General features: G+C 38.6%; 2 protein-coding genes across 3 annotated transcripts in view; both read left to right on the forward strand.

The window, feature by feature from the left end:
• LOC108441067 (myosin-IIIb) overlaps positions 1–24990 on the forward strand; it is a 59052-nt gene that overhangs the window by 33151 nt on the left and 911 nt on the right. For both annotated transcript variants that reach the window (XM_017720358.2, XM_017720359.2), the window contains exons 11-28: positions 470–570; positions 1117–1203; positions 2663–2728; positions 6943–7056; positions 10449–10560; positions 11252–11295; positions 11436–11498; positions 12043–12162; positions 15907–15992; positions 16342–16389; positions 16551–16598; positions 18263–18354; positions 21042–21212; positions 21468–21598; positions 22414–22610; positions 22730–22819; positions 22975–23140; positions 24301–24636. In XM_017720358.2, the coding sequence (XP_017575847.1) occupies positions 470–570; positions 1117–1203; positions 2663–2728; positions 6943–7056; positions 10449–10560; positions 11252–11295; positions 11436–11498; positions 12043–12162; positions 15907–15992; positions 16342–16389; positions 16551–16598; positions 18263–18354; positions 21042–21212; positions 21468–21598; positions 22414–22610; positions 22730–22819; positions 22975–23140; positions 24301–24636 (2072 nt within the window). The remainder of the gene's footprint in view (positions 1–469; positions 571–1116; positions 1204–2662; positions 2729–6942; positions 7057–10448; positions 10561–11251; positions 11296–11435; positions 11499–12042; positions 12163–15906; positions 15993–16341; positions 16390–16550; positions 16599–18262; positions 18355–21041; positions 21213–21467; positions 21599–22413; positions 22611–22729; positions 22820–22974; positions 23141–24300; positions 24637–24990) is intronic.
• Positions 20312–20839, forward strand: LOC108441068 (superoxide dismutase [Cu-Zn]-like). Its single transcript, XM_037547663.1, has one exon. The coding sequence runs from the start codon at positions 20312–20314 to the stop codon at positions 20822–20824; it is 513 nt and encodes a 170-aa protein (XP_037403560.1). The 3' UTR covers positions 20825–20839.

The raw sequence follows: 24990 nt of genomic DNA on the forward strand, positions 1-24990 counted from the left end.
TCACGAGTGAAACATTTAGTAAAATTTCAATAGTGGTTATGATTGTTTTAGTAGTGACAAATTTCAATGTTCATTTATTTTAATAAAAAATAAAGATAATTGAAGATAATTTCAAAGCAAATAGATTTTAGCCTAAATTTTAAGTCAAAAGTCTGTAATTTAATTTAAACTTTAGGCTTTGAACCAGTTTGGTCGAATAATTCATACAGACATTCATAAAGGCTTATTCCAACCAGCATTAGTTGTCATAACACTTGTTGAGATCTAACGATATCAGAATTGACAAAAGTGGCCTTTATGGCAACTGGCACTTGTTGAAATAAATTTTTATAAATGCTTATGCACATTTGTCAGTTATCATACAAAGGCCTGTGTATCCAACCTTCACTAAATGTTATCAAAAAGGTCTCTAAGCCAAGAAAAAAAAGATTGTGAAAACTGTTTAACACCTTGTTTTTCCTCATTGCAGGTATACTTGACATCTTTGGGTTTGAGAACTTTGCTGTGAACCGATTTGAGCAGCTCTGCATTAATCTTGCAAATGAGCAGCTACAGTTTTTCTTTAACCATGTGAGTTGTTATTTGTTCAACTGTGTGTGATCTAGAGTTGTTCTTTTGCATTCATTGTTGAACCACAGGCACAAAATTATACTTTGATCACTTAAAAGTGGACGGCATGGCATCGTCTTTAAGTGCCTTGTGCTCAGGCACATACTATTCAGGCACGTATGGTCATGTAAAACCTACAGCTCCACCTGTTGCCTGTCCTCAGTTTTTACTCGGTTTCTTCTGGTTGTGGTGAGGAAAATGTTAAAGGCACCATGTTTTGAACATTCTTTCATGCTCATACTGTTGTGGGATTCTGTTGCTGCCAAAATGCTGTTACTGCATAGTCATTTTCTTTAATGCACTCCTTCCCATTGACCCAGTTTTGAGGATTGGTGCTGATTTTAGTAGTTTGCTCTAGGCTGATGACACAGTAGGGAACATTATTCATAGTCAGATGGCTGATCCAGTATTGTTTGTTTGCTCTACAGATGAATTGCCACCATTAGCAATTTTCACTTTAGCTATTTAATGAGCAGGAGCTAATGTTTGAGTTTCATCTTTCCACAGCATATCTTTCTAATGGAGCAGAATGAGTACAAAGAAGAGGGCATCCAGTGGGAGACCATTACCTTCAAGGATAACAAACCAATACTGGTAGGCTACAGATCTGTCCCTCTTACGCGCTGTCTAGCCCTTTTTGAGCTGGATTACTGATTTTTTTATTTTTTTTTTGGAGATATTTTGTTATAAGTGTATTTAAGTGATTTCTGAAGAAGTACTGGATTAAAATCACTGACAAATCTGAAATAATAGCCCTAATTCTGGAAGGAGGTAGGAAGGCCTTCAGCGATTGGCTGAAGCTGTATCTCAATCAGTAATAGTAGTCCTTTTCTAGTCCACTATATGCTAACAAAATAGCAAAACCTGCTAACAGATACAGCTGTGTGCGGTGTTGTTGTTGTTGTTGTTGTTGTTGTTGTTGTTATTGAGTGTAAAGCCTCTCGCATAACACCGAATATCAAGGCTATCATCTTTCAGTCTGGGTTTTTTGTGGAAATTTAAGGAAAAAGTAAACTTTTCCGAGTTATGTTGGCAAACTGTTACTGGTAAAACTAATCCAACTCTTATAATCCTTCAGTCTATGTAGATATATTTTCTATTCTTTCTTTGGTTCCTGTGTTTTCTTCTTGTCTGTCTATGACAAAGTGCCAACCCTCTGAGCAGAGAACTTTGCAGACAGGAGCTCTTTTGGTATATCCCAAAAACAAGTGCTGACTATGCTGGTTGCATTTTCGGACGCATACCAGATGCTTTGTGCCTTATTGGCCTGACACATCAGCTTTGAACATTTCTATCTTTGTATCTGACCACTCTGAGAGCCACTTGTGACCACTGAAGTTGTATGTGGTCTGTGTGAGAAACCTGTGAGTTTTGTTCTCTTCATATGTTCATAACTAGAACATTCAGCCTGCCTGTTCTTGCCTTGCTGATATTGACCCTGCTCTGTAATTATGGCCCTATTGCAGCTGCAGGAGCAAGTTTAGAACACATAAGCTCACAGGACTGCAGAAGGTTGAGGTCCACTGTCTTTCATATAATATTACATTATTGAACATATAATCAATTAGAATCGTTGTCTGATTCTTTTCTGTTGTCAGCACTGTCACTGGCAGTATAGTCATATATTTCCAACCCAGCCCTAGGCTAAGAGGAAACACTCTGAAGTTGTCACTTGCGTTCATGTTAGCTGACATGGTTCACTTAGTTTCATGCCTGATCAAAAATGCTCTTGAAAAGTCATCTTCTTATTTATTGGTGGATATTTGAGGATATGGAAATTTTAGCTGGTCTAGTGGTTTGCTAAAAGTGGAGAACCTCTTAACCATGTGACCACTCAAACCACATGTTGTGTGAAATGTTAAAGGCATCTATCTGACAACAGGCAGTGTTGACCCCTATGTACTCAAATATGCCAAACTAATTTAACTCCTGCATACATGTTTGTGATTGTGAACTTTGAGAAAATCCAGAACTGACCCTAAACCCAGGATGCCCTTAGGTCTCTAAGTAGCTCTAAGCAAAAAGTATTCATGGCCAAACATTTTCCCTCCAGGACCTGTTCCTAACGAAGCCTATCGGGATCCTGTCCCTGCTGGATGAGCAGAGTGCCTTCCCTCAGGTGAGCAGATGGGCTTTAAAATTATACTTCAAGGCTAATGCTGAGTACCATTGTTATGTAGTCAGTATCACTCTACTTAGAAAGTAATGTTTAATACTATACAAATACTAGCCATGAAAGGGCTATTCTAGTCTAAAACTGAGCAGACTGAGCTCATACCACAATGCCCAGCATGCATTACACAAATACAACAACTGGGAATGCCTGTGGTGTCAACCAATTCTGACTACTCATCAAGAAGCTAATAAAAACATCTGTGGTGTACGGCATTAACCTCAAATGTTTTTGCTTGTTAAAATAATGATTCGGACAAGACAATAACACAAAGAAAACTGAAAAATTCAAGTCTTTCAAAAATGTATTTCCATCTTCAAGCTGCATATTTTCCTAAACTTAAACCAGGAGGCTTTAGAGGCTACTGCAGTACTGTTGTAAGAACACTTTTTGCAACAATACATTTTTTTATTTTGGTCAGTGTGTGCCTTTTAAGCTCATTCTTTTTTTTTTTATTCTTTTTATAGACTGAGACAAAATTACAAACAGATGCAAGAGCATAAAGTACAAAATATTGTAAATAGCATAAATAACAAAACCTTGTCAGGTAAGGAATTAACATAAATATGGGTCTCTAGTTTTAAATTAGAACAAAGAAAAAACAAAACAAAAAAGGGGGGGCAGGGGGGGTTGGGGGGTAGGTACTCAATTGACAGACAAAGAGGACAATGATGCAATATATGAAAGTCATAAAAGTTGGTAACACGGGCATTGGAGGTTGCCAGTATCTTTTCCATTTTTAGAGCTTGTAACACATTCCTAAGCCAAACAGAAATTACGGGAGGACTGGGAGATTTCAACAGATGGAGGATACACCGTCCGGCCATTACCGAAGTAAAGGCTAGTACCCCAGACTGCATGGCTGACAAATGAGGGAGATTCACGGAATGTCCAAATATGGCAAGGAAAGCATCTGGAGCAATGCTTACACCTGTGATCTTAGTGAGGGAATCAAAATAATTGGTCCAAAAAGTAGTCAATGAGGGGCAAAAATAAAATGTGACTAAGGTCACAAGGGGAATCGCCACATCTGTTACAACAATATTCTACTGATAATGGATAAAATTTAGATAATTGTGACTTTGATCGATGAACTCTATGTAGAACCTTGAACTGTAAAAATTGAAGCCTGACACAGGGCGCTCCTGTACGTATTTTTTTTAATTGCCCCATTCCACAAGTCATCCGTAATATTAATCCCTAACTCACGCTCCCATGTCTGTCTAGTTTTAAGTAATGTAGTCTCAGTAAATGTCATGAGCTGTGAATATATAGAAGAAATGAGAGATTTCTGAACAGGGTTCAGATCAAACAAATGTTCCCAAAGTTTGGATACAGATCGAGCGTTATATGAAGGAAATAATGTGGATAAGGCGTGCCTAAGTTGCAAATAACGAAAAAATGAGACGGATCAACTGAAAATCAGCCTGCAATTGAGCAAAGCTACGAAGACAGCCCTCCTTAAAAAAATCACAAAAGGAAACGAGGCCATGTTCATGCCAATTTCGAAAAGCTGAGTCTGTACAGGAAGGAGGAAACAGGTAGCAACATAGAGGGAGATAAGAACTTAGTGTTGCCTAAATTGGTACCAAATACAGAGTGTAGATCTGACCACTGGGTTGTTTACTTTACCTACCAGAGACAGTGGCAAAGACGTAAAAATGAGAGCAGGAATAGAAGAATTTATCACAGATGAATGCTCTAATTTACACCATAATGTTTCAGGGCTCTTCATCAAAAGAAGAATTCTATGGATATGTACCGACCAGTAGTAAAAGCAGAAATCTGGGAGAGCCAGTCCACCGTCCGATCAAAATTTTTGCAACAAGGATAATCCAATTCTAGGTGATCTGCCATCCCAAATAAAGTCAGTATTTCAGTTTATCTAATTCAGTAAATAACTTTTTGGAAAGAACCACTGGGAGAGTTTGAAATAAAAACAAAAATTTAGGCAAAACATTCATTTTCACAGTGTTGATCCTGGCAATCAAAGACAACGGAAGGGATTTCCACCTTAAATCTCCCTTTAATTTAGATATTAGAGTATCAAAATTAGTGCGGATAATAGCTTCTAGTGAAATCAGTAATAAAAACACCTAAATACCTGAACCCATCATCTGAGAAAAGAAAAGGTATATGTGTTCTAACAATAGATTTGGCCTGTGAATTTACAAGATGGCAGATACTCTTCTGAAGGTTCACTTTATACCCAGAGAAGGACCCAAAACCTGATAATGTATTCACTATGAAAGGAAGGGAGTTAGACGGGTCAGCTACAAATAAGAGTAAATCATCAGCATAAGGTGAAACCTTCATTATAGTGCCCATGCGTTGAATACCTTGAAACTGAGACAAAGTTTTCAATGCTAATGAGAGGGGCTCAATAGCCAGAGAGAACAATAAAGGGGACAACGGACCACCTTGTCTAGTTCCCCTAAACAGAGGAAAATATGAAGATTGCATATTATTAGTACGAACAGAGGCATGAGGAGCACTATATAATAGTTTCACCCAAGAAATGAACATAGGACCAAAACCAAATCTGCTTAAGACTTCAAACAAATATGGCCACTCCACTATATCGAAAGCTTTTTCTGCGTCTAATGAAATAACAATTTCTGGATGATCTGCAGAGCCATCCATTGATATCACATTGAGCAACATATGAACATTATATAAAAGATGACGGCCTTTAATAAATCCATTTTGGTCAGATGAAATAATATGGGGGAGAACAGATTCCAACCGCAAAGCTAGTAGTTTGGCTAAAATTTTATAGTCAACATTGAGCAGGGATAATGGTCTATGAACAAAGTGATGGATCCTTGTCTTTCTTCAAAAGAAGAGAGATGGATACCTCAGTCAGAGTGGGAGGTAATACCTCAACTGCTAAGGCCTCATTGTAAACTTGTAAAAGAAGAGGGGCAAGCTTGGTGCTAAATTTTTTTTTAAAATTCAATAGGAAATCCATCTGGACCAGGCACCTTTTCTGACTGCATTTTAGAAATAGCTATAAGTATTTCATCTAGATGGATAGGCGAGTCAAGATCAGACACCTGTGCACAATTAACTGTTTGGAATGATAAACGATCAAAAAATCTATTTGCCTCAGGATCATTATTAATTGACTCAGATGTATATAGCTTTTTGTAAAAGTCCTGAAACGCGCGATTTATTGACAGAGGGTCTGTCACATGTCACCATTCTCATCCCTAATTTGTGAAATTAATCTAGCATTGGTAAAGCCTCTTAGACGATGAGCTAATAATCTTGAAGGCCTATCCCCACTCTCATAGTATTTGCTACGGGAGTATAAGAGAAGCCGCTCCGTCTCCTCAGTGGTCAAAAGGTCGCTCTGAAATTGAACCTCAGCACGCTCCTTATGCAAGGATGGTGACGGAGAAACAGAATTGAGATAATCCAGGCTAGCAAGCCTGTCCGTGAGATTCTGCAGATCATTTCTGTATTGTTTATTAGAGTGGGCGGTGTAAGATATAATTTGACCACGCAAATACGCCTTAAGGTCTGTGTGGAATCAGGGGGCGCACTCGAAGCGCTCGAATGCGGGGATGCGGCACGAACTGCAGGCCGGATCGTAGACTGTGAAAGTCCGGCAGATTTAGCTAACTAAAATGGCATGACCACAGCATGAAATGGAACCCGATAAGTGCAAATAAGGTAAAATACACAATACAGTAGGAGATTGACACTCCGGCATGTGAAATAATACAATTTAAAGAAGGCTTTGCGGAGCCCCTAAAAAAACACCACTACTCCACCCACAGGCAAACCGGAAGTCTTAAGATCATTCTTTACTTCAAGCTAGTACCAGCTTTTTGTTTCAATTTTGTTTCTTTTTTCCACTGGTAGAAACTACGCCACTGATACTGCCTGTAATAGAACAGCACTACCCAGAACCCTAAGGATTTTATGCCATTGTAGCACCACCCAGCAAAATACATGGGATGTGCCGGTTACACCTAGAGGCTATTCACAGAACAAAGCATCTTGTTGAGCATGAAATGTGGTAGCTGACTAGCAAGATGCCAAGTTAATGAGTAATCATGTAGAAGCATTTGTCGTAGTCTGACTGCAAGTGTGGAAAGACACGTGAAACGTTCAGGTGAGGTTTCCCTCAAAGGCTGTTTTTCAACCTACAGGCCACAGACGGAAACTTTGTGGACAAGCTGAACAGCAAATTCAAAGCCAATCCCCACTTTGAGGTGGTCAAGAGTCACAGCCCTCTCTTCACTATTGTGCACTATGCTGGAAAGGTATGTCTGGATCCACAGTTCATTAGAAGGACATTTATTAAAACAATTTTCCAATGCAAAACAATGAGTATGATCACACTGAATAGTTTCTAGTACAGGTTTACTTGTACTGGCAGTTAGTCAGGTTTGAGCGCCCCTTTTCAAATGACGCTATGTTGATTTTCAGAGAACATACTTCTGCATGTTTTAATGCACAATTACTATTTATTTGCTGCATTTGACACATCAGAGAGATAAAATACACAAAACGTCACCTTTTTTGTATATTTTATTTTGGCAACACTTTCTATGAGTGTTACATTTGTAAGCATCTTTAAACGCAATTCATAACCTTATAATGCATTCATAAGGCATCATAAACATGGCTATAAATATTTATACAAATGCATTACATGTTATAGCCATTCTTATTATGCATTATGAATTGTTAACAATGTATTATGAGTTGTGTTCATAACAAATAAGAGTTTATAAGTTGTATTTGTCGGCTCTGAGTAAAGTGAAGCGTACTGTACTAAAGCCTCCTCCATTGTTGAGTGAAGCTTCAAGTTAAAGTATTTACTGAAACACTAAAACATACATAATAAAGCACATTACAGGCTTCAAAAGTCATATTTTAAACTAGTGCTGCCATCAGTAGTGTTTTACCCAATGTGGGAAAAGTCAGTGTACACCACCGTTAGCTCAGCACTAACTTAACACTGCATATCCAATAGAATGCTATCAGAAATTAGCATTACTGTAGTGCAGTGTAGGGAGGTTACAGAGTGAAGGGTTCTAGTGTTTGATGTTAGAACCAGTGAGGGAACAAATTACAATGATATCACTCTACTATCTCGCCTCTCCCTCTCTAGGCCTTCACTTCACAATGCCTTCACTGCTCAGTGTGATGTCAGAGGGGGTTCAGATGAGGGGCCGATGGGTATTTGATTTGCTCTCATGTAAAGTAACATTTAAAGTGAAAGTGCTGGGTAAGAAAAGCACATAGTAGCAATAATTCTAGGCTGGACAGCCTATTTGGAGCATCTCAATATTCAGGACTTAAGCCCCAAGGATGCAGCCCTAACAGCACCAACAGCAAGAAATGAAATATTAAAAATCTCAGGATGTAAATAAACTTTGTATTTGTCTTTACGCTCTTCAAGCTGGGACTGCCTTCTTTGGCACTGACAGTATAACATGTTATTAACACTACTTATAATGCATTATATTAACAATTCATAATGTATAATAAACATATCTATAAAATGTAATTTGGTGTAATTCATTTTTATAAAACCATTCAAAACCATGTTTATAATGCCTTATTGAATGCATTATAGCATGCTATAAATTAGTTTATAGATGCTTACAAACATGACAATCATAAAGTGTTGCCTTTATTTCTTCTCCAACTCTACCAAATTCAAAAAAAAAAAATCACTGGCTGAAAAAAAGCCATACTTAAGTTCGCTGTACAGGATAACTTAATAACTTTATTAACTTATTTTCTCTTTGAAAATTAAACACGCATGAAATTTGACAGAGGCGTTCAAACTTTTATGTCTACATTACATACACTGATCATCCACTTTAATAGAAACACCTACCCTGTTTTCCCACTTGTGAACCACTTTATGGGGCCCACCTGCCTTATAAGTATGCTATGTTAAGTGTACAGTGTACAGGCTGTAATAGTGTAGTAGATGAAGAAATACATGGATATTGTTCTTTTTAACGTATTCTTTCCAAATAATTGTTCAAACTGATTCACAAGTGCAGCTGAATCGGTTTATTTGGTAGCATCTTAGCAACATTTACGTCTGTTATAAACTGAATAATTAAAAAAAACTTTCACAATGTAAACTTATCAAATAATGTAACAAAATACCAAAGCCATTACTGTACAAAAATGAGACCACTCTTGCATTTACTTGATTTCCAGTTAAAATGGTCATCAAATACATTAAGCTATTCATTTTAATAATTCAATAATTCAAGAAAATAAAGCAGAAGGTATATATTTAACAGAAAATTACACAGAAGCCTTAACAACAAAATATAATATCACATTTTTATTTAGTATATTTAGTGTGAAGAAATCTGCATGGATATTTTTCCACATCTCCAAAGTTCAGTCTTAGAAGTTGGTTGCATTTTCTGCTTCTCATGATCCAAGTAAACTCACATTCAGTGATGTGAAGGTGTTTGATTTACAAAGTTTTTTGTATTTTTTTTTTTTTTTTTTTTTGAGTAAGGGCTTCTTACAGCTACACATCCTTTCAGACTCAGTGTTAATCTGTCTTCTCACAGTTGAAGGATGTGAGAAACACCTGTGGATTTTGATTTTGTTATCTCTTAAAGATGGAAATTTTAAATACGGTTTATCTGATGGGGACAGATTTGATGGCCTGTCAGGTCCTGCATGGTTGTTCAGAGTCCCTTTTTATCTGTATCTTTTGATACTTTTTTGAACTCCAGTTTTGGAAACTCCAAAGGAACCGAAAATCAGTTAAAGAGCTGATCCTAAGAGCCACTGCAGTCATTCCTGACTGTGTTTGGCTTGACATAATTGACTCTCTGTTATACCAGCTGGAGGAGCTGGTTTCGAATGAGCCACTCAAAAGAGCCAAACTTATAGAGCACTGTGATCTTACTGATAACAGAAACATGTAAACATGAAATAAATCATAGTATATTTGTCATTTTATTTATACTAAGGGGCAGATACAGTCATAAAATTGAGTTTGTGTGAGCCATGCCTCTTATTACAGTGCAGAAAGAAGGCTTTTAATGTGCTTTGAGTAGCCTTTGTCCTGTGTTATCTAACACATTAGCTTTAGCATTTAGTTTCTGGCTTAAAAACAGACAATTAGGTGATGTTTTTATCTTTGCATGTGAGTTTTAAAGTAAGTATTAAAACCTAAAACCTGTCTGACAACTTTTAGCCTGTTGGCATAAGAGCTCTCTCCTGACCTGGCCTACTTTCATGATGGATGTCTAGGTACACTATAAAAATATTGACCACATAAAGAGAGTATAAACTATAGACCATATAAAGAGAGCCTGTTAACAGTTGTTTGAACTTCACAGCATAAGTTCAGTTTCTTTGTGTAGTTTAATAATTTGGCATTGACTTGCAGTGTCATGTTTAAAGAGAATAGAACACTGCTAGGTTGGTCCAACACCCAAAAAATATCCATCCAAGAGCAATTCTATGGCCAAAAACTGGCCACTGATGAAGTGCTAGAGGATGGCCAACACCAACTGTTCATCAGCAGATGAGCTACAGTCTCTAACTGCACACCAGCCACACCAGCAAGGTGGAGCTATAAGGCCAGTTTCTTATAAAGTGGTCTGGCAGTGAATTTGAATTTGCAACCCTGTCTAATTGCTCTCCCTGGTCTGTTCAGGTGCAATATAATGCCAGTGGCTTCCTGGAGAAGAACAGAGACAACATTCCAGCCAACATCCGCGCTCTCTTCATCAACAGTGTTACTCCCCTCCTCAGTGTCCTCTTTGCTGGTAGGCTAGATGCATCAATACAGAGAAAAAGGGCTGCACGATTAGGATGAAAATGATAATAGCATCATCTTGATTGATTTTTCATTAAACAGTTCATTCTAATTCACGCATAGCTGGCCTTCATCGCTACACTCGGGAAAAAAAACTAAGGGGTTACGTTCACTTAGGGAACATAAGTGTACCATATTCTGTGGTAAATTATTATTTTGTTATGAAATGGTATTCATATGGGAATGTACATGTGTACCTTTTAAAACTAATTTAAGCTGCACAATTGGATCTTTTATTCTTTGTTGTTTGTCACTTGGAAGACTAAAATGTACTTGGACAGTGCCTTTCTGGCCATGCACATCTGCTCACAGCACACTCAGTAGAAACCTTAGAAACGCATTTGTTCATGTGAACCATGGCTGAGTACAGGCAAACTGTTCATTAGATTGCATAAGTTAGACAAGACCTCATTCCAGAAATATGTCACTTAATATGTAGTTAAGCAGCAAATACACAAAACCACAGAACAAACTAATTGCGCTGCTTGTATTAATGTTGCAGCTCAGCCAGTGTGAGCTCACCATAGTGTTGAAGTGAACTGCAAACAACTGTACACCACCTAATGTGTATTATTGCCCTTTTATTAATTCAAGTGAAACCTTATCTTATGTTTTCTTATGTTGTTTTTCTTTTTCCCCAGCCACAATTTCCAGAACGGGGACACTGATGCCACGGAAAGCAAAAGTATGTTCTGCTTGTGTCCTTTGCCACCTGTGCAAGTCTTAATCCTCTTAAAGTTCAAAATGTAGAAAAACTGAAGCTAGCTTTTGACCACATTTGCTCATCTTGGGTTTTAATGGTGTTAAACTCTGTGTTACTTTCAGTTACAAGCTGTGGATGACAACTTCAACTCAACCAGAAAGCAATCTGTGGGGGCGCAGTTCAAGGTAAAAAGTCAACTTATTTTTTGTACCCCTCAATATTTTAAATTGTTATAATGTAAGTCATACAAAGTGTTTTGATGCAAGATGCTCCATTCTAGAGAAACATACCAAGTCAGAGTTGTTTTTTTTGTTATGATAGGAAATAGGGTAGCTGGATTATGGCAAAAATCATACTTTTTTTTATTTATTATTTTGATCAATATTAAGATCGTTAATACACGATTACTCATCAAATTAGGAAACAAATGGCTTTTATCAGTGGGCTATAAGAGGAATTGAACTGCAAAACAAATAAAAAAAAAAAAAAATATGTAAGAAAAGTACCTAAAAAGTTTTGAGAAGGTTTCAGCCTAAAAAGTCATTTTATTGCATGTAAAGTCATGTTGCATGTACATGCAAGTAAAATAGTCGCCAGAGAATATTTTTTTTCCAAATTTACCACTATTATTTTTTTTATACTCAACATAATCAACATTTAATGTGTACATTTGTGCTGTAGACAATGAAACCCCTGGTTTATCACTGTCATGCTAAATGTCCCATGCAGCATTCCCTGGCCGTCCTGATGGAGAAGATGTTTGCAGCCAGCCCGCACTTTGTAAGATGCATCAAACCCAACAGCAGCAAGCTGCCTGACCAGTTGGACAGTAAGCTGGTTATGGATCAGGTAGGCCACGTGTGCTTCCTCTTTGCTGAGTCAGAACCCCACTTTGGTTTTGTTACTCCTTCTTGGCAGGGCTTTAAAGAAAGCATAGTGACTTTTCAGCCCCGCTCTTGGCCCCATTATCCTGATGATCCAAACACGCACTCACTCTTTCCTGCTCTTTAAGAGAAGCAGTAGTGCTTGCTGTGAATTCTGGGTCCATTTAATAGTAGGAGGGTTATACTGATCTTAAAGCAGTGGATCGAATGGTGTCTGAAGTTGCTGCTTTGTGTTTGAGGCTAATGTTGCTAATAAGAAAGAGGCTTACAGGTGCCTGTTGAGCACAAGGCATGCCAAAATTATATCTGTAACTATATCATATCAAAGTTAATCTGATATAGACTTGCTTATGTGGATTCTGATACTGTATGATTTATTGTTAAAACTAAAAATTATGAAAAATTGAGGTGACTGCTACTTCTGCTTTTAACTATGCGATGATCCCTAACTGTCACACAGTGTCAGAAACCACATGTGCTGCAAGATTTGTCGTTTCGACAGCTCTGCTGTCCAGAGGCTGTGATGGTGTCAGGCATGAATGTACTATTGTGGGTTAGTGGATGGGAGCTAATTCAGTCCTTCCCAGAAGGGCTGGGTTGTCTTGTTGCAGTGTTCAGGAACCATGATGTCTTGTCTGGATGTATTGTACTGAGTGCAGTCGAGCTACATTCTAAACTCAGCCTGAAAATCTTACAGCATCTGGGAATCCCAGTCCACCATTCATGCACTATCCAGGCTGAACTGGACTTAACTGTTTAGATCCGACGACAAGGGCTTCTCAAAGCTGTTTGGCCTTTGGTGAAAACTGGCCAGCAAAATGGCTTTTTAAAATATTTTACCCATTTGTATAACCTAATACATCAGTGTGCAAACAAAGTCTCATATCTCTCGTATCTCTTCTCAACTTGTTAGAGTTAATGTTACAAGTTATATAGACTGCTGGAAAACTTTAGAATGATGTTTTGCTGGCTATATGCATTCACACACACATTCACAAGGTTTTTTGTGACATTTTGTTGATTTTCTAAGGGAAAATTTTACACATCTTCTTACTGTTTATATGCTGAATTCAGTATTTACTATTTTGAAGAAAAATAGCATGTAAGGTGTGGTCTGTGTAAATGTTATGCCACTTTATGCCTTATTCTATGTTTTTTTTTTTTTCTTTTCTAATTTGTTAAGCTAAACAAAAATACATCAGAATTGTGCACTAGCATTTGCAGAAAATAATGTTTATTTAAGTTTATTGTCTTTAACATTTAGAGGATGTTAATTCTCACTCAAACTCAACAAAACATGACCGGAGTGCTCAAACTTGACTTTTAAACTCAGATCTGTTTGGCCTTTGGTGAAATCTGTCTGGCAAAACAGCCTTTTATAATCTGCTAGTCTATATAATCCAAGACAGGGGTGCCCAATCCTGGTCCTGGAGATTTACCACCCTGCAGATTTTAGCTCCAACCGTAATCTAACACACTTGATCCAGATAATCAAGGCCTTTGGGGGCATCTGACTATTTGAGCCATGTGTTGGATCAGAACTCCCCAGGGTGGTAGATCTCCTTTTTAAGTGTTAAGTTCCTTAAAGGCATCTACATTTGGCTATTCACAGATGATTTATGAAATAAAGGTAGAGCTGAAAAGCCTGGCTGTCTCCTATTCAAGCAGTAACTGGGCTGAAAATGTTTACGACCTGTAATTCTGACAAATGTCATGTCTTTGAAATCCACTGCCAATCAAAAGTTTGGGGACAACTTGCCTTCTTTTGACGTTTTCTGGATGCTTTTTTTTTCCTTACTTGACTGAAAACAAATAATCTAAAATTGAAAATAACCTAATAATGAAAATAAAACCTTTATTAATATGTGCGTTTTGCAACACTTGGCTTCATGTACATCAAAGTGCCCTCCTTTTTCATGTACATAATCATTTGGCTTTTCGTTTTCCTTTCCAAACTGTTGTCAAAAGCACATATTTAAGTCTTGGGCCCAAAGGTGTGTTAAATAGCTGAAATATTTGAGCACTGAGTAGTGCTTGGTATTGAAATCCCATACTTTTATGGTTCCACCAGTACTATTGGTCCTGTTCAGCTGATAAATTGCTCAACAACACATACGAAAACACACAACACCCACAGCGCTTTGAATTATAGTTGAAACAGGCATATTGGTATGCAGGCTAAAGTAGTCGGTGAGTCAGTAAGCAGGTATGTTCCATAATCTAGATCTGCTGTCTAATTTACATTCACCGTACATGTTTAACGTCAGCACTTCTTATTTAGTGTGCAGTCCAGTGCAGTCAGTAATTATACCCACTTTTAGCACCTCGCACGCCTTTCTGGTTTAAGCAGTGAGGTATTGTGCCCAGCCCTACTAATTAGTGCTGACATGGTATTTGGCATTACTCCCAAAGCAGTGCCTGATGTTTTTGCAAAAAAAAAAAAATCTGTTGTTTGTTTAGTGTGTTAAATTATTTCAAACCAAAACATTTTGTAAGTTTTCAAACTGTTTCACATTTAAACTTTTGAAAAGTCTTGTGTCCCCAAACGTTTGGCCGGCAGTGTTTGTGTAAATATGAGCTGTGTTCTGAAAAGTGTTCCTGTTCTTGGCCTCTTGGGTCCAACAACAGGTCTTCTGTAAGTTCTCACAGGCTTTTCTTTTCTTTTTTTAAACACAATGACCTTTAATCCTTTTGTGTGTACTTTTCTGAAGTCACATGACACGGTGACTTTGACTGTATTTGTCACTGAGACCAAAATCACAGAGGTGCTGGAAGAGCAGCGTGCCTTTAGCTGCAGTGCCACCATGTGTGCAGCTTAAAAAGTGCAGCTGGGCATCGGTGACATGGAAACTGAGATGATGATGATGATAAGCACATTGCTTTCTGTAGTCAACTTTAGTGAGAAAGTGCAGTACAAAAACATCTTTAATTTCTTGAATATTGTTCCACAATCCAAATATTTCATATATTTATAACATAATTGATCTAATACAAGAAGGGAAATTGTATTTTACAGTCAAGTGACATGTTATTGATGGTTTTGCAGTGAAAATAACACTTCATCTACACAGAACACACACCTGCACATTTTAAGACACAATTACTCTTTATTTGCTCTGTTTAAAAGAAAAAAGAAAAAGAAAATGGTCTCTGACACAGTGTGCATTAAAATGAGCAAAAATGCCATATTTAAGTTCCCTGTGTAGGATGTGCATAACTTATTTTCACTTAGAAAATCCTCAAAATGTAAATTAATCAGTTGTGTTCAAACTTTCACACCAGTACCAGTTAAAACTCTTACAGAGTTCAGGGAAATGTTTTTTTTTTTTTTTTTTTTTTCCCCCCTCACATAGAAGCTGCCTAAAAACTGTTCCTGTAGGTATTACACATTGCTCTGTCACCATTTTACAGCAGGTTTTCTGTTTTTTTCAATTCACAATACAAATGACCAAACATTCCTTGAATTCATTGAAAATATTAAAAATGCTATGCATAACACCTTTTCTGATTTAATAGCAATTTTGTGTCCTGTGCATTTCATGCTTTGCTGAACAGACAGGCAGTTAACTGAAAGTTCAGTAGTTTCAAGTACAGGAAGTTTTGTAGTCATAACTAAACAGCTTAATTTGACAGCTTAATGAACTGGCACTTCTTGCTGATACATGTGTCTTAGGTTTAACATTTAAAAAAATATTTTCTTCCTCCTTAGCTGAGGTACAACGGCCTCCTGGAGACCATCCGCATAAGAAGAGAAGGCTTCTCCTGGCGGCCATTCTTTAAAGAGTTTGTGCAGCGGTAAGACCTACGATTCTATGAAGGACCACTGGTCAAATTATGTTTTGTTGATTTTCTAAGAGAAAATAAGTTAACAACCTCTATAGGAAAGAAGCATAATTGTATGTGTTTTATTTATTTTAGTGTTATAATTAGTTTCTTAGAAACACAGTGGGGGAAAAAACATAAATTTAGCAAATAAAAGTAATTGTGCATTGAAATGTGTAAGGTTAGTTCTCTTAGTTCTTATTTTTACTTAGTGAGTCAACAAAAAATGTCATTTGACCAGGGGCGCCCACACTTTTGCCTACGACTGTCGACCGTGAGAGTTTCGTTTTCAGCTAAATGCCAAACTCTTCTAATCCCTCAGGTACAGCATCCTGCTGCTAAAACCGGATATGCCCTTAGACAAAGAAAGGTGGGGTTTAAACATCAGACACTGTTGAATCAAATTCACTGCTATTGTTCATAATGCATGAATACATACATGAGCTTATTTTTGTTGTGAAAGTTTCTGACCCTTTTGTGCTTTTATTGAATGTCTGTATGACATGTTTTGAAATTCTCTCTCATTTTCAGCTGCATATCCATCCTCAACACTACAGAACTGCGGGGCTGGAAGTGCGGGTAGGTTTCAGTTTTACATGCACACGCACATAAGAGTTCTGTTTGAGTATGAAATTGAAGCTCAACTGCCCGTACTAACAAATTTAAGGCCTGACCCGACCAGGACCTGACCACTACTGCTAAATTTGGAATCTGAACCTGATCCAAACCTGCTAACAAAGATGGATTTGGACAGATATTAGGGATCATCACAGGTCCTAAGCGCTTGTATTGATGGACAGAAGGTATCATGCTGGGATAGACTGATATTTTACACATCTGTATTACAGTAACAGTATTATCAATATATCATTAGTATATTTACAGTATGTATTTGTGGATTTGCTAATTGTATGTGGCATCCACACTTCATTAATTAAACTGTTAGCCCTGCATGCTAAAGTTTGCTATTGTTGCTACTCCAGAAATGCACTTAAGTGAGCTGCAAAAGCAAAAGGAAATATCCACTGAGATGTTTTCACCAGCCCAACACATCACTCATTATATATGGTTTGCCTTAAGTGCACGTTCACTCATTAATCAAACTCTGAAGTTATTCCGAACGTAGCTACAGGCTATAACATTTCTAGAGAGAGGGAGTGAGAGAGTAAATACATGATGAATGCAACATTTATAGTCAGAAACCACCACCGAAGGCAGGGATATGTCAAAGGAAACTAATTAAAAAAGGACAAAACATTTTTAAAATATACAGAGACTCATAAGAACCTCCTGCTAGACCTGGTAGACACCAAAACTGCCACCCTCTGATAAACAGATAAACTTAAAGCTTTCATATTTAAGACAGGATAAAATTAAGCTCCACTCTTACTTCATATCTGAAAAAATCCACAAACTTATCTTTCCAATGTGAGAAGACACACAGTGGGTCCAAAAGGATGTGTAGCTGTCAAGAACCTGGTACTAGGAAAATCAATAAATCAAACAAAGTAGCTGCTGGTGCTGTCAGGCCCAGAGTCCAGATCTCAGCATCACTAAATGTGTTTGGGATTACTCGGATTTTGAGAAACAGGAAATGAAAACAATTTCTGAAACTGAACGTGGGAGCTGTGGAAAGACATCCCTGTAGAAAGGCAAAAGGTAGACATACTCCGTACTGTAAAATATCAAATATTTAATTTAGTTGTGTAATTTTCTGTTAAATGTTTTCTGCTTTTTTCTTGACTCTGACAAATAAATAATTTGTCCTGAATGTCTGTTTTAACTGGAAATTAAGTGATACCATTGTACTTTTGCACAGTTTTGTATGTAGGCCTGCTCCTTCAAATAAAACCACAATCGCTAGAAAACAAAGCCAAGCCTGACGTACGTGAACATTCGGCCCGAAGCCAACCTGAGACCTGATATTTTGTCAGGCCACATTGGGCTCGGGTCACATAGCAGACCTCCAAGTATATTTCAGTTGTACATCATGGTGAATGAAAATTTTTAGTACCCATGAACTTCCTGACATACTGATATCACAGTCCGCTGTGGACAGGCCTTCAAGAAATATAAGTATTATATGTAATACTTTATATAAAAGTGCATTGTGACATGATTTCCAAGCTCAAAGTTGGTTGCATCATCCCAATTTTTTCCACGAATTCGACCCTGATGGGAATTTTTTTTCTGAGGATGTATGGAGCTTGCTGAAGGATGGATGTTTTGCTTATCTGTTTCAGATCTTCCCGGTTGTTTTTTAAATACTGGCACCAGGAGGAGTTGGCTCGTCTGCTGGAGAGGCTGGGCAAGGCAGCTGTCGTCATTCAGAAGAGTGAGTGGCAGCTAGTGTTTGTTTTAGCCGTCTAATAATGATGAACCATTTTGATCTGCAGCTGTTTCTCATAAAAGCTCATCTAAGTGTCTTTGCCAGCTTTGCGCTCTGTTGTGAATCATCATGTAGTTTTGCCTGAGGCCTGCTAAAGAGCTACATTAGCACACAGTTGAAGCAGGGGGGAGATAGTCACGAAAGGGCATGATCAAACCTGAAACGAAAGTGTATGCTCGTATATGTCTTTAGGCTCATAATCAAATCTTTCTTTATTCATTTACTCTTTTTGGATAATCCTCAAGAGAAATAGTACCCTTAGCACTATGAAAAAGAGCAAAAGGATTACAGCGTGTCACTCAGCTTGGGCAAAACCCTTTCTTTTGTTTTAACATGCCAACCCATAGTGCTGCTCCAGCATGTTCTGTCACACAGATCTTACCTTCTCCTGGATTCTCTCACTGAAAGGAATATAACGTTAGTGTGGGACCATGGAAGGCACAGCCATCAACAATTGCATAGGCAGGATAAGTTAATTGACACCTAGCTCAAAATTGTTTTAATAAATAAGCATGTTTGTTTCATAATGAAACATTTGAAGACTGCCTATGTTTATTTTAAGGATAACAATATTGTGTAAATATTTGGGACAATATTAGTAACAATTAGGGCTGGTTATTAACTGGTATTATCAAAACTATGTAACTTTTATGTTATTGCCTAAATTACTTTAATACTACAGTATTATAGAGTATAATTGAGTACCATTATACCTAAGCAGCCAGTCTTATCAGCATCTGTGAGCCAATAAGCATGTGATAATCTAGACTGCTGATTGATTGACTAAAAACTATTAAAAGAAAAAAGAATACAGTAATGTTAACATCAGCACTTACTGATTAGTCTGCAGTCCTTCCTTTACAGTTAATAAATATACCCACTCCCAGCACCTCACACTCATTTCTGGTTTAAGCCACAGCCATTTTTTGCCTTGTAATTAGTAAGAAGGTATTGGAAAAAGAATAGTTTACGAATTGGTATTTAAGTCAAGCCCTAGTGAAAGTACATTTTTAGGAAAAATGTCAAAGGCCATACATTTTATCCCCTCATTGTTGCACTCAAACCACTTTGGACCAGGCCAGGAGTTTCAATTTATTAACAGCCCTGCTCACATTCCCATCCTCCAGCCAACATGGGCCATGTCACAACATCCTGAGTTGGTGCTTTCCTAGCTAAATTTTACTGTTCCACCTTAAATGGTGCAGCAGTTACAGAATTGCCATTTAAGATGGAACGGTTCCATCCGTTTTTCTGCTTGTTGTAAAGAAAAGGACCACTGAATGTGAACGCTCAAAATGGAGGGTTGGGGCTAAGTGATAGGGGCAAGGGGTGAAATGGAATTGGGGCCAAAGGTCCTATAGTCATGCATGCAGTGGCTGCTGGCTTGCATTATCCTATCATGCAAGAAGAAACCTGGTAGTATTTGGCTGTGAGAAATATTTCTGAAAAAATAAACAAATACTTTTTTCCCTTCCATAACTTGGGGGTCATGGTCACTTCTCACCTGTTAGACATCACACAGTATTGCCAAGCTGGGAGGGTGAAAGGCTAGCATTGGTTCTTCCAAAACACATGAAGCACCACTCGATTGTTTTGAAATGTTGGTAATGCAACACCATTGAACAGCATAACATACTTCAAGGAGAATGGAGGGGAGGGAGGGAGGGCCAATCAGAGAGCGAGAGAGAAGCCAGTTTGTTCTTTTGGACTCCCAGCCATGGATGGCTGTGGCATCACTGGGAATTGCACTCACGGTGTCGTGACAGTAGGCTGAATGTGATTTTGCCTCTTGGGAGCCACACATACATTTTTATAAATGAATTGTTATAAATTCCGTGTTATTAGAAGTGCATGCGTTATGCAGTGTTAAATTATTCTGTATTTGTACTGCGCTGGGCTGGGCATGGCACAGAAGGCCGTGTGTGTCCTCAAAGGCACCGGGGAGGTGACCGGTACGGTTCACTTCGAGCAGCAGGATGAAGGTGCTCCAGTGAAGCTTACAGGAGAGATCTCTGGCCTCACCGCTGGCCTGCATGGATTTCACGTCCATGCTTTTGGAGACAACACGAATGGCTGCATAAGTGCAGGACCTCACTATAACCCCCACAACAAAACCCACGTTGGAGATCTGGGTAATGTGACTGCTGGGGATGATGGTGTTGCCAAAATAAACATTGAGGATAAAATTCTGTCACTGAGTGGGCCGTACTCGATCATTGGGAGGACCATGGTGATTCATGAGAAGGTGGATGACTTGGGTAAAGGAGGTGATGAAGAAAGTCTCAAGACTGGTAATGCTGGTGGTCGCCTGGCCTGTGGTGTTATTGGCAGACTCCAACACCAGCTGCCCCAGTTTAGCACTGGAACAACTCAGACCACTCAAGTGACCAATGCAGCTGCCCTGTCCGCCACTTAACCTGTCTAAGTTTATTTTTTACAGAATTTAGAGAGAAATTGTGTACCCGTGACATAGCTGTCTGTATCTTGTTTCCTGCAGTGCACTTACGCCTGGCAATCAGTTGATTTGTTTTCTTGGCGAAATGATAAGGCTGCGGCAGTGACGTTTATTAAATGTAAATGTACAGTATCTCCGCTTTAGCATTTCTGTGCTCTTGTGGTGCTCCTTCTCCCAGATTACCATGCGATGAGCTGCAGGAGGAAGTATCTGGTCCTGCTGGCTGAAGTGAGGAGGCAGCAGCAGGCCCAGCGAGAGAGAGAGATGGAGGAAGAGATGAGGATGAGACGGCAGCTTTTGGAAGAAGAGGAGAGAAAGAGGCAGCTGTTTATGGAGCAAGAGAACAAGAGTAAGAGAGAACATTCTTTTGTCACCGTCTTCCTTTTTCGGTAGAAAAATGAGAAATTTTTGAGGTTAAACAAAGTTAAAGCCATGTCAACATTGGGCTATTTTTCTTTAGTATACAGAACTGTTATATGAAAGCATGAGAACTCTCAAGCTTGTGCGTTATTGTGAATAAAATCATGGTAGCGATTTGGTCATCGGCATGTTGTGATGTTAAGTGTTTTTTTTTTGTTTTTTTTCTTTTCATCTGTCCCCTCAGGACCAGTCTCTCCCCCGGTTCCTCTGCCCAGGAAGAAAAAGCCTGAGCCCAGACCTCGGTCCATACTCACTGGAATTGCCCAGTCATCCCATTTAGCACCTGTCCCCCGGCCACGCAGCAAGCAGTTTGAGGTGAGTCATCTGTGCTATAAACTACACATAATCCATCATTGTAAGAATGGATGTGTAAATCTGTCGCCAGTAGTCCAAGAGAGCACAATTGACCTATCTCTCTGGGTGGGTAGGATGGTTTACCCCCTTCTCTCCCATCACTCAGTGCAATGCCTGTCAGCACAGGTGTCTGTTAGCTGATGTAACATAACTGGCGGTTGGCGCTTTCCTCAGAGTGGCGCTTCGAAAAGATATGGTGGCTGGCTTCACAGGTCTTGGATCAGTTATGTCCTAGCTTTAACCCTCCTAGTGCTGGTGGTATCATGTGTTTAGGGGAGTCCTAACTGGTCCGTGGAACTGGACTTGAATAAATTGGGGGGGAAATTAAAAAAAAAAAAAAACAACAGTGGCAGTGATTTGAAGCAAACTGCCTCTCAAAACCTGCAGACTTGATCAAAATCAGCTTAAGACCAAAACTGATCATTTACAAAAATTCTTAGAAGTTTAGCCTGTTTGACACAGAGCTGTTAGTTGAATTCAAAAATGTTTCAGGTTTGTAAATAAAATAATAAAAAAAACCCTGAGGATGACCAGGACAGCATATGTCTTTATTCAACCATGTTCCTTTTCATGCATCGCTGACTAATGACTGACTAATTTACTGCCAACACCATTCTCACTTACTTGCTTAAAGATGTTTGGTAAGTAGTGGCTGATTAAGTGTCCTGTCAGTCATTTTTGGTCAGTCATCTTCTTTCGAGTCTGTGAAACAGCGTTCCTCTTGCAAACTGCTTTGTTTCTAGCGTAAACCTTGGGCTTTCTTGAATCTCGGACAGGCAACTCCGTTTGATAATGACTTGCAAGTGAACACTGATCTCATGAAGCTACTGGGTCAGTCAGGAGATGAGGAGCGGGCCAAGGAGAAACGGAAGAAGAGGAACAACACCATCCGCTGGTTCAAGGAGACACAAGTCCGTAAAGTGGCCAGAAATGGAACTTTCCCTTGCTGGTTCCATGGCATGATCACTCGGAGGTTTGTACATTTAGATACGAGAGGACACTTGGTGCTTGTTTTTCACTTGTCAGCTTACATAGTTAACAGTAAATGCTGACCTTGATGTTAAGTTTCTTTTTATTCCTTAATTTTTTCAGGCAAGCTGAAGATCTCTTGATTGACAAACCTCTTGGCTGCTTTTTAATTAGAGTTGGCCAAAGTCGAGAAGGATACACTCTTACGTACAGGTAAGTCTTCCAAAGCTGTCAAACTGCAAGTGCTATTAAATATGTAATTTTAGGCCAATGTAATTAAATTACAGCTTGAATTAGTTTCCAGTTTTTTAGTGGCATTTAAGTACATATACTTTTCCTCTACTAATGATTGTGGTTGTGAAATGCAGGGGAGCTGACCGCTGTCGACATTACATGATCGAGATGCAGAGTAATGGGAAGTATGTGATTCTGGGTGAGGACCGGGCACACTCCTCCCTGCCTGATCTGGTTCAGTACCACACCCAAGTAGGCATCGAGCCTTTAATGGAGCTACTGACCATACCATGTGGACAGGTGAGTTCAGCATCAGCTGTCTCAAAGGCATCATTTCTGCATAAAAAATTTTATATCATAACATTTTCCTAACATTTTATCACAGTTTTGCTAATGATACATTTATTGTTATCATTACAATTTTATTCTCAAATGATTTGTGAGCATATTGTGGATATTGGCCATAAACTCAGAACTCTCACTGACTGCATGTTTAATCAAAATGAGAGCATCATTTGGCCTGTTTAATTAGGTTTAATGCAGTGCAGTATGTGAAATGTTGAATGAAAGTCATTGTGCCCAGAATTTAAAATGTGGCAGTACTGCTTCATTATACCTGGGTCGAAATATCATGAAACATATTGTGTGAAAGTATCATGATATGATATTTTTGACATTTCTCACAACCCTACAAGTTAGTCCTCCAGAGAAAGCTTGATGAAATAGAAATTTTAATGGTGAAACTCCACTGGCATTGCAGTTGAAACCTATGACTAGGCTTTATACATTGCCTTCCATGAATGTTTGGCAACCCTGGTAATCATGAGCAAAATGAGCTGTAAAAAATATCGATAGCCCTCTGAATTTTTATGAGTGAAATTTTAGTGAAGTATATTCTCCTTCAAACTCCCCCAGTTATCCACCACTATGAGAAACACCAGAGAAAACAGCAATGATGAGGAACAAAAGGTTGCTGAGCTGTTCTGCTGTAAAAAAATGGTTTGATGCCACTTTGTATAATAGTATGACTGCAGTCCTAGGTGGTAGGCCTTTGGTGCTCTTGCACTTTAAGTATGAACATGAAAACATACAATTATATTGAGGTTAAACTGCGCTGTCAGGTTTCATTTGAAGACATTTTCATATTTGATACATTTTTAAATGTCACTTTTTGCAAGCAGCCACCAAAAGACATGGACAATTTGTGGTAGACTCATTTGTATTTAATAGTGCATGCAATTAAATGACCAAGTTATTTAAACCAGTCTGCAATGCAACATAGTATTGGTCAAGTCTGTGGTCATTGCATTGATAATACCGTCAAGTTTATATATTATAGCCTGTTACACTCATCATCATTCTAATGATTTCATATAGCCTTGTTCTCTTTAAGTTGCTAGTGTAGCATGGTCTGTGTTTATGCCTTGTTGATTTTGTTTACCTTTCGTTCTGCAATACAGCAATGCGACCATGAGCCAGACTATGAAGAGCTGAAGGCCATTGTGGCCCCTGCCATGTTGAACAGCAGCAGTGTAGACTCTGAGGAGGCCATCTATGAGGAGCCAGACCAGGTGCATCTGAAGCTGCAGAGGCTCTTCCTGCCACCAGGACAGAACCCAGGGCTGGATGCCAACAAACCACCCGTGCTGAAGCGTGTGACAGACAGACGCAGGCGTCTGGAGGCTGCGGAGCTGGAGCACAAAGCAGAGGATGAGACTGAGCACATAGGCAGGCCTGTTCCACGCCTGTATCCCTCCATCCGGCTAGCCATGAGAGAGATTCAGCAAATACAACAGGTGCAGGTCCACACTCATTATATTCTGTTATTACAATATTGACCCGTTTCAGCTTTTCCTCTGACAATGACAATGTTGCAAATGTGTGGGTAAGCTGTTACTGTGGTATCCCAGTTGGTTGCTAAGGTGTTGCTTTTTACAGGACATTGAAGAAATATTCTTTACCTTAAATAGACAACAGTGGAACAAGATGTTTTTCCAAGTAATTTTGGACCATTTTTATTAGTCCATTTATTCATTTTAGCACAACGTAAAGTGCATCAAAACCTTCCATACAACGCATATGTTATTGAAATGATGCTTTGTTAGTGTTGTAAATAAAACAAATAATTACCCCTTTTGATGCAGTGTCAT

The sequence above is a fragment of the Pygocentrus nattereri genome, chromosome 18 (genome assembly GCF_015220715.1).
Source record: "Pygocentrus nattereri isolate fPygNat1 chromosome 18, fPygNat1.pri, whole genome shotgun sequence".
Lineage (NCBI taxonomy): Eukaryota > Metazoa > Chordata > Actinopteri > Characiformes > Serrasalmidae > Pygocentrus > Pygocentrus nattereri.

What these genes read in the sequence shown, in the direction of transcription:
- LOC108441068 (XM_037547663.1), top strand. Translation starts at nt 20,312, where the DNA reads ATGGCACAGAAGGCCGTGTGTGTCCTCAAAGGCACCGGGGAGGTGACC.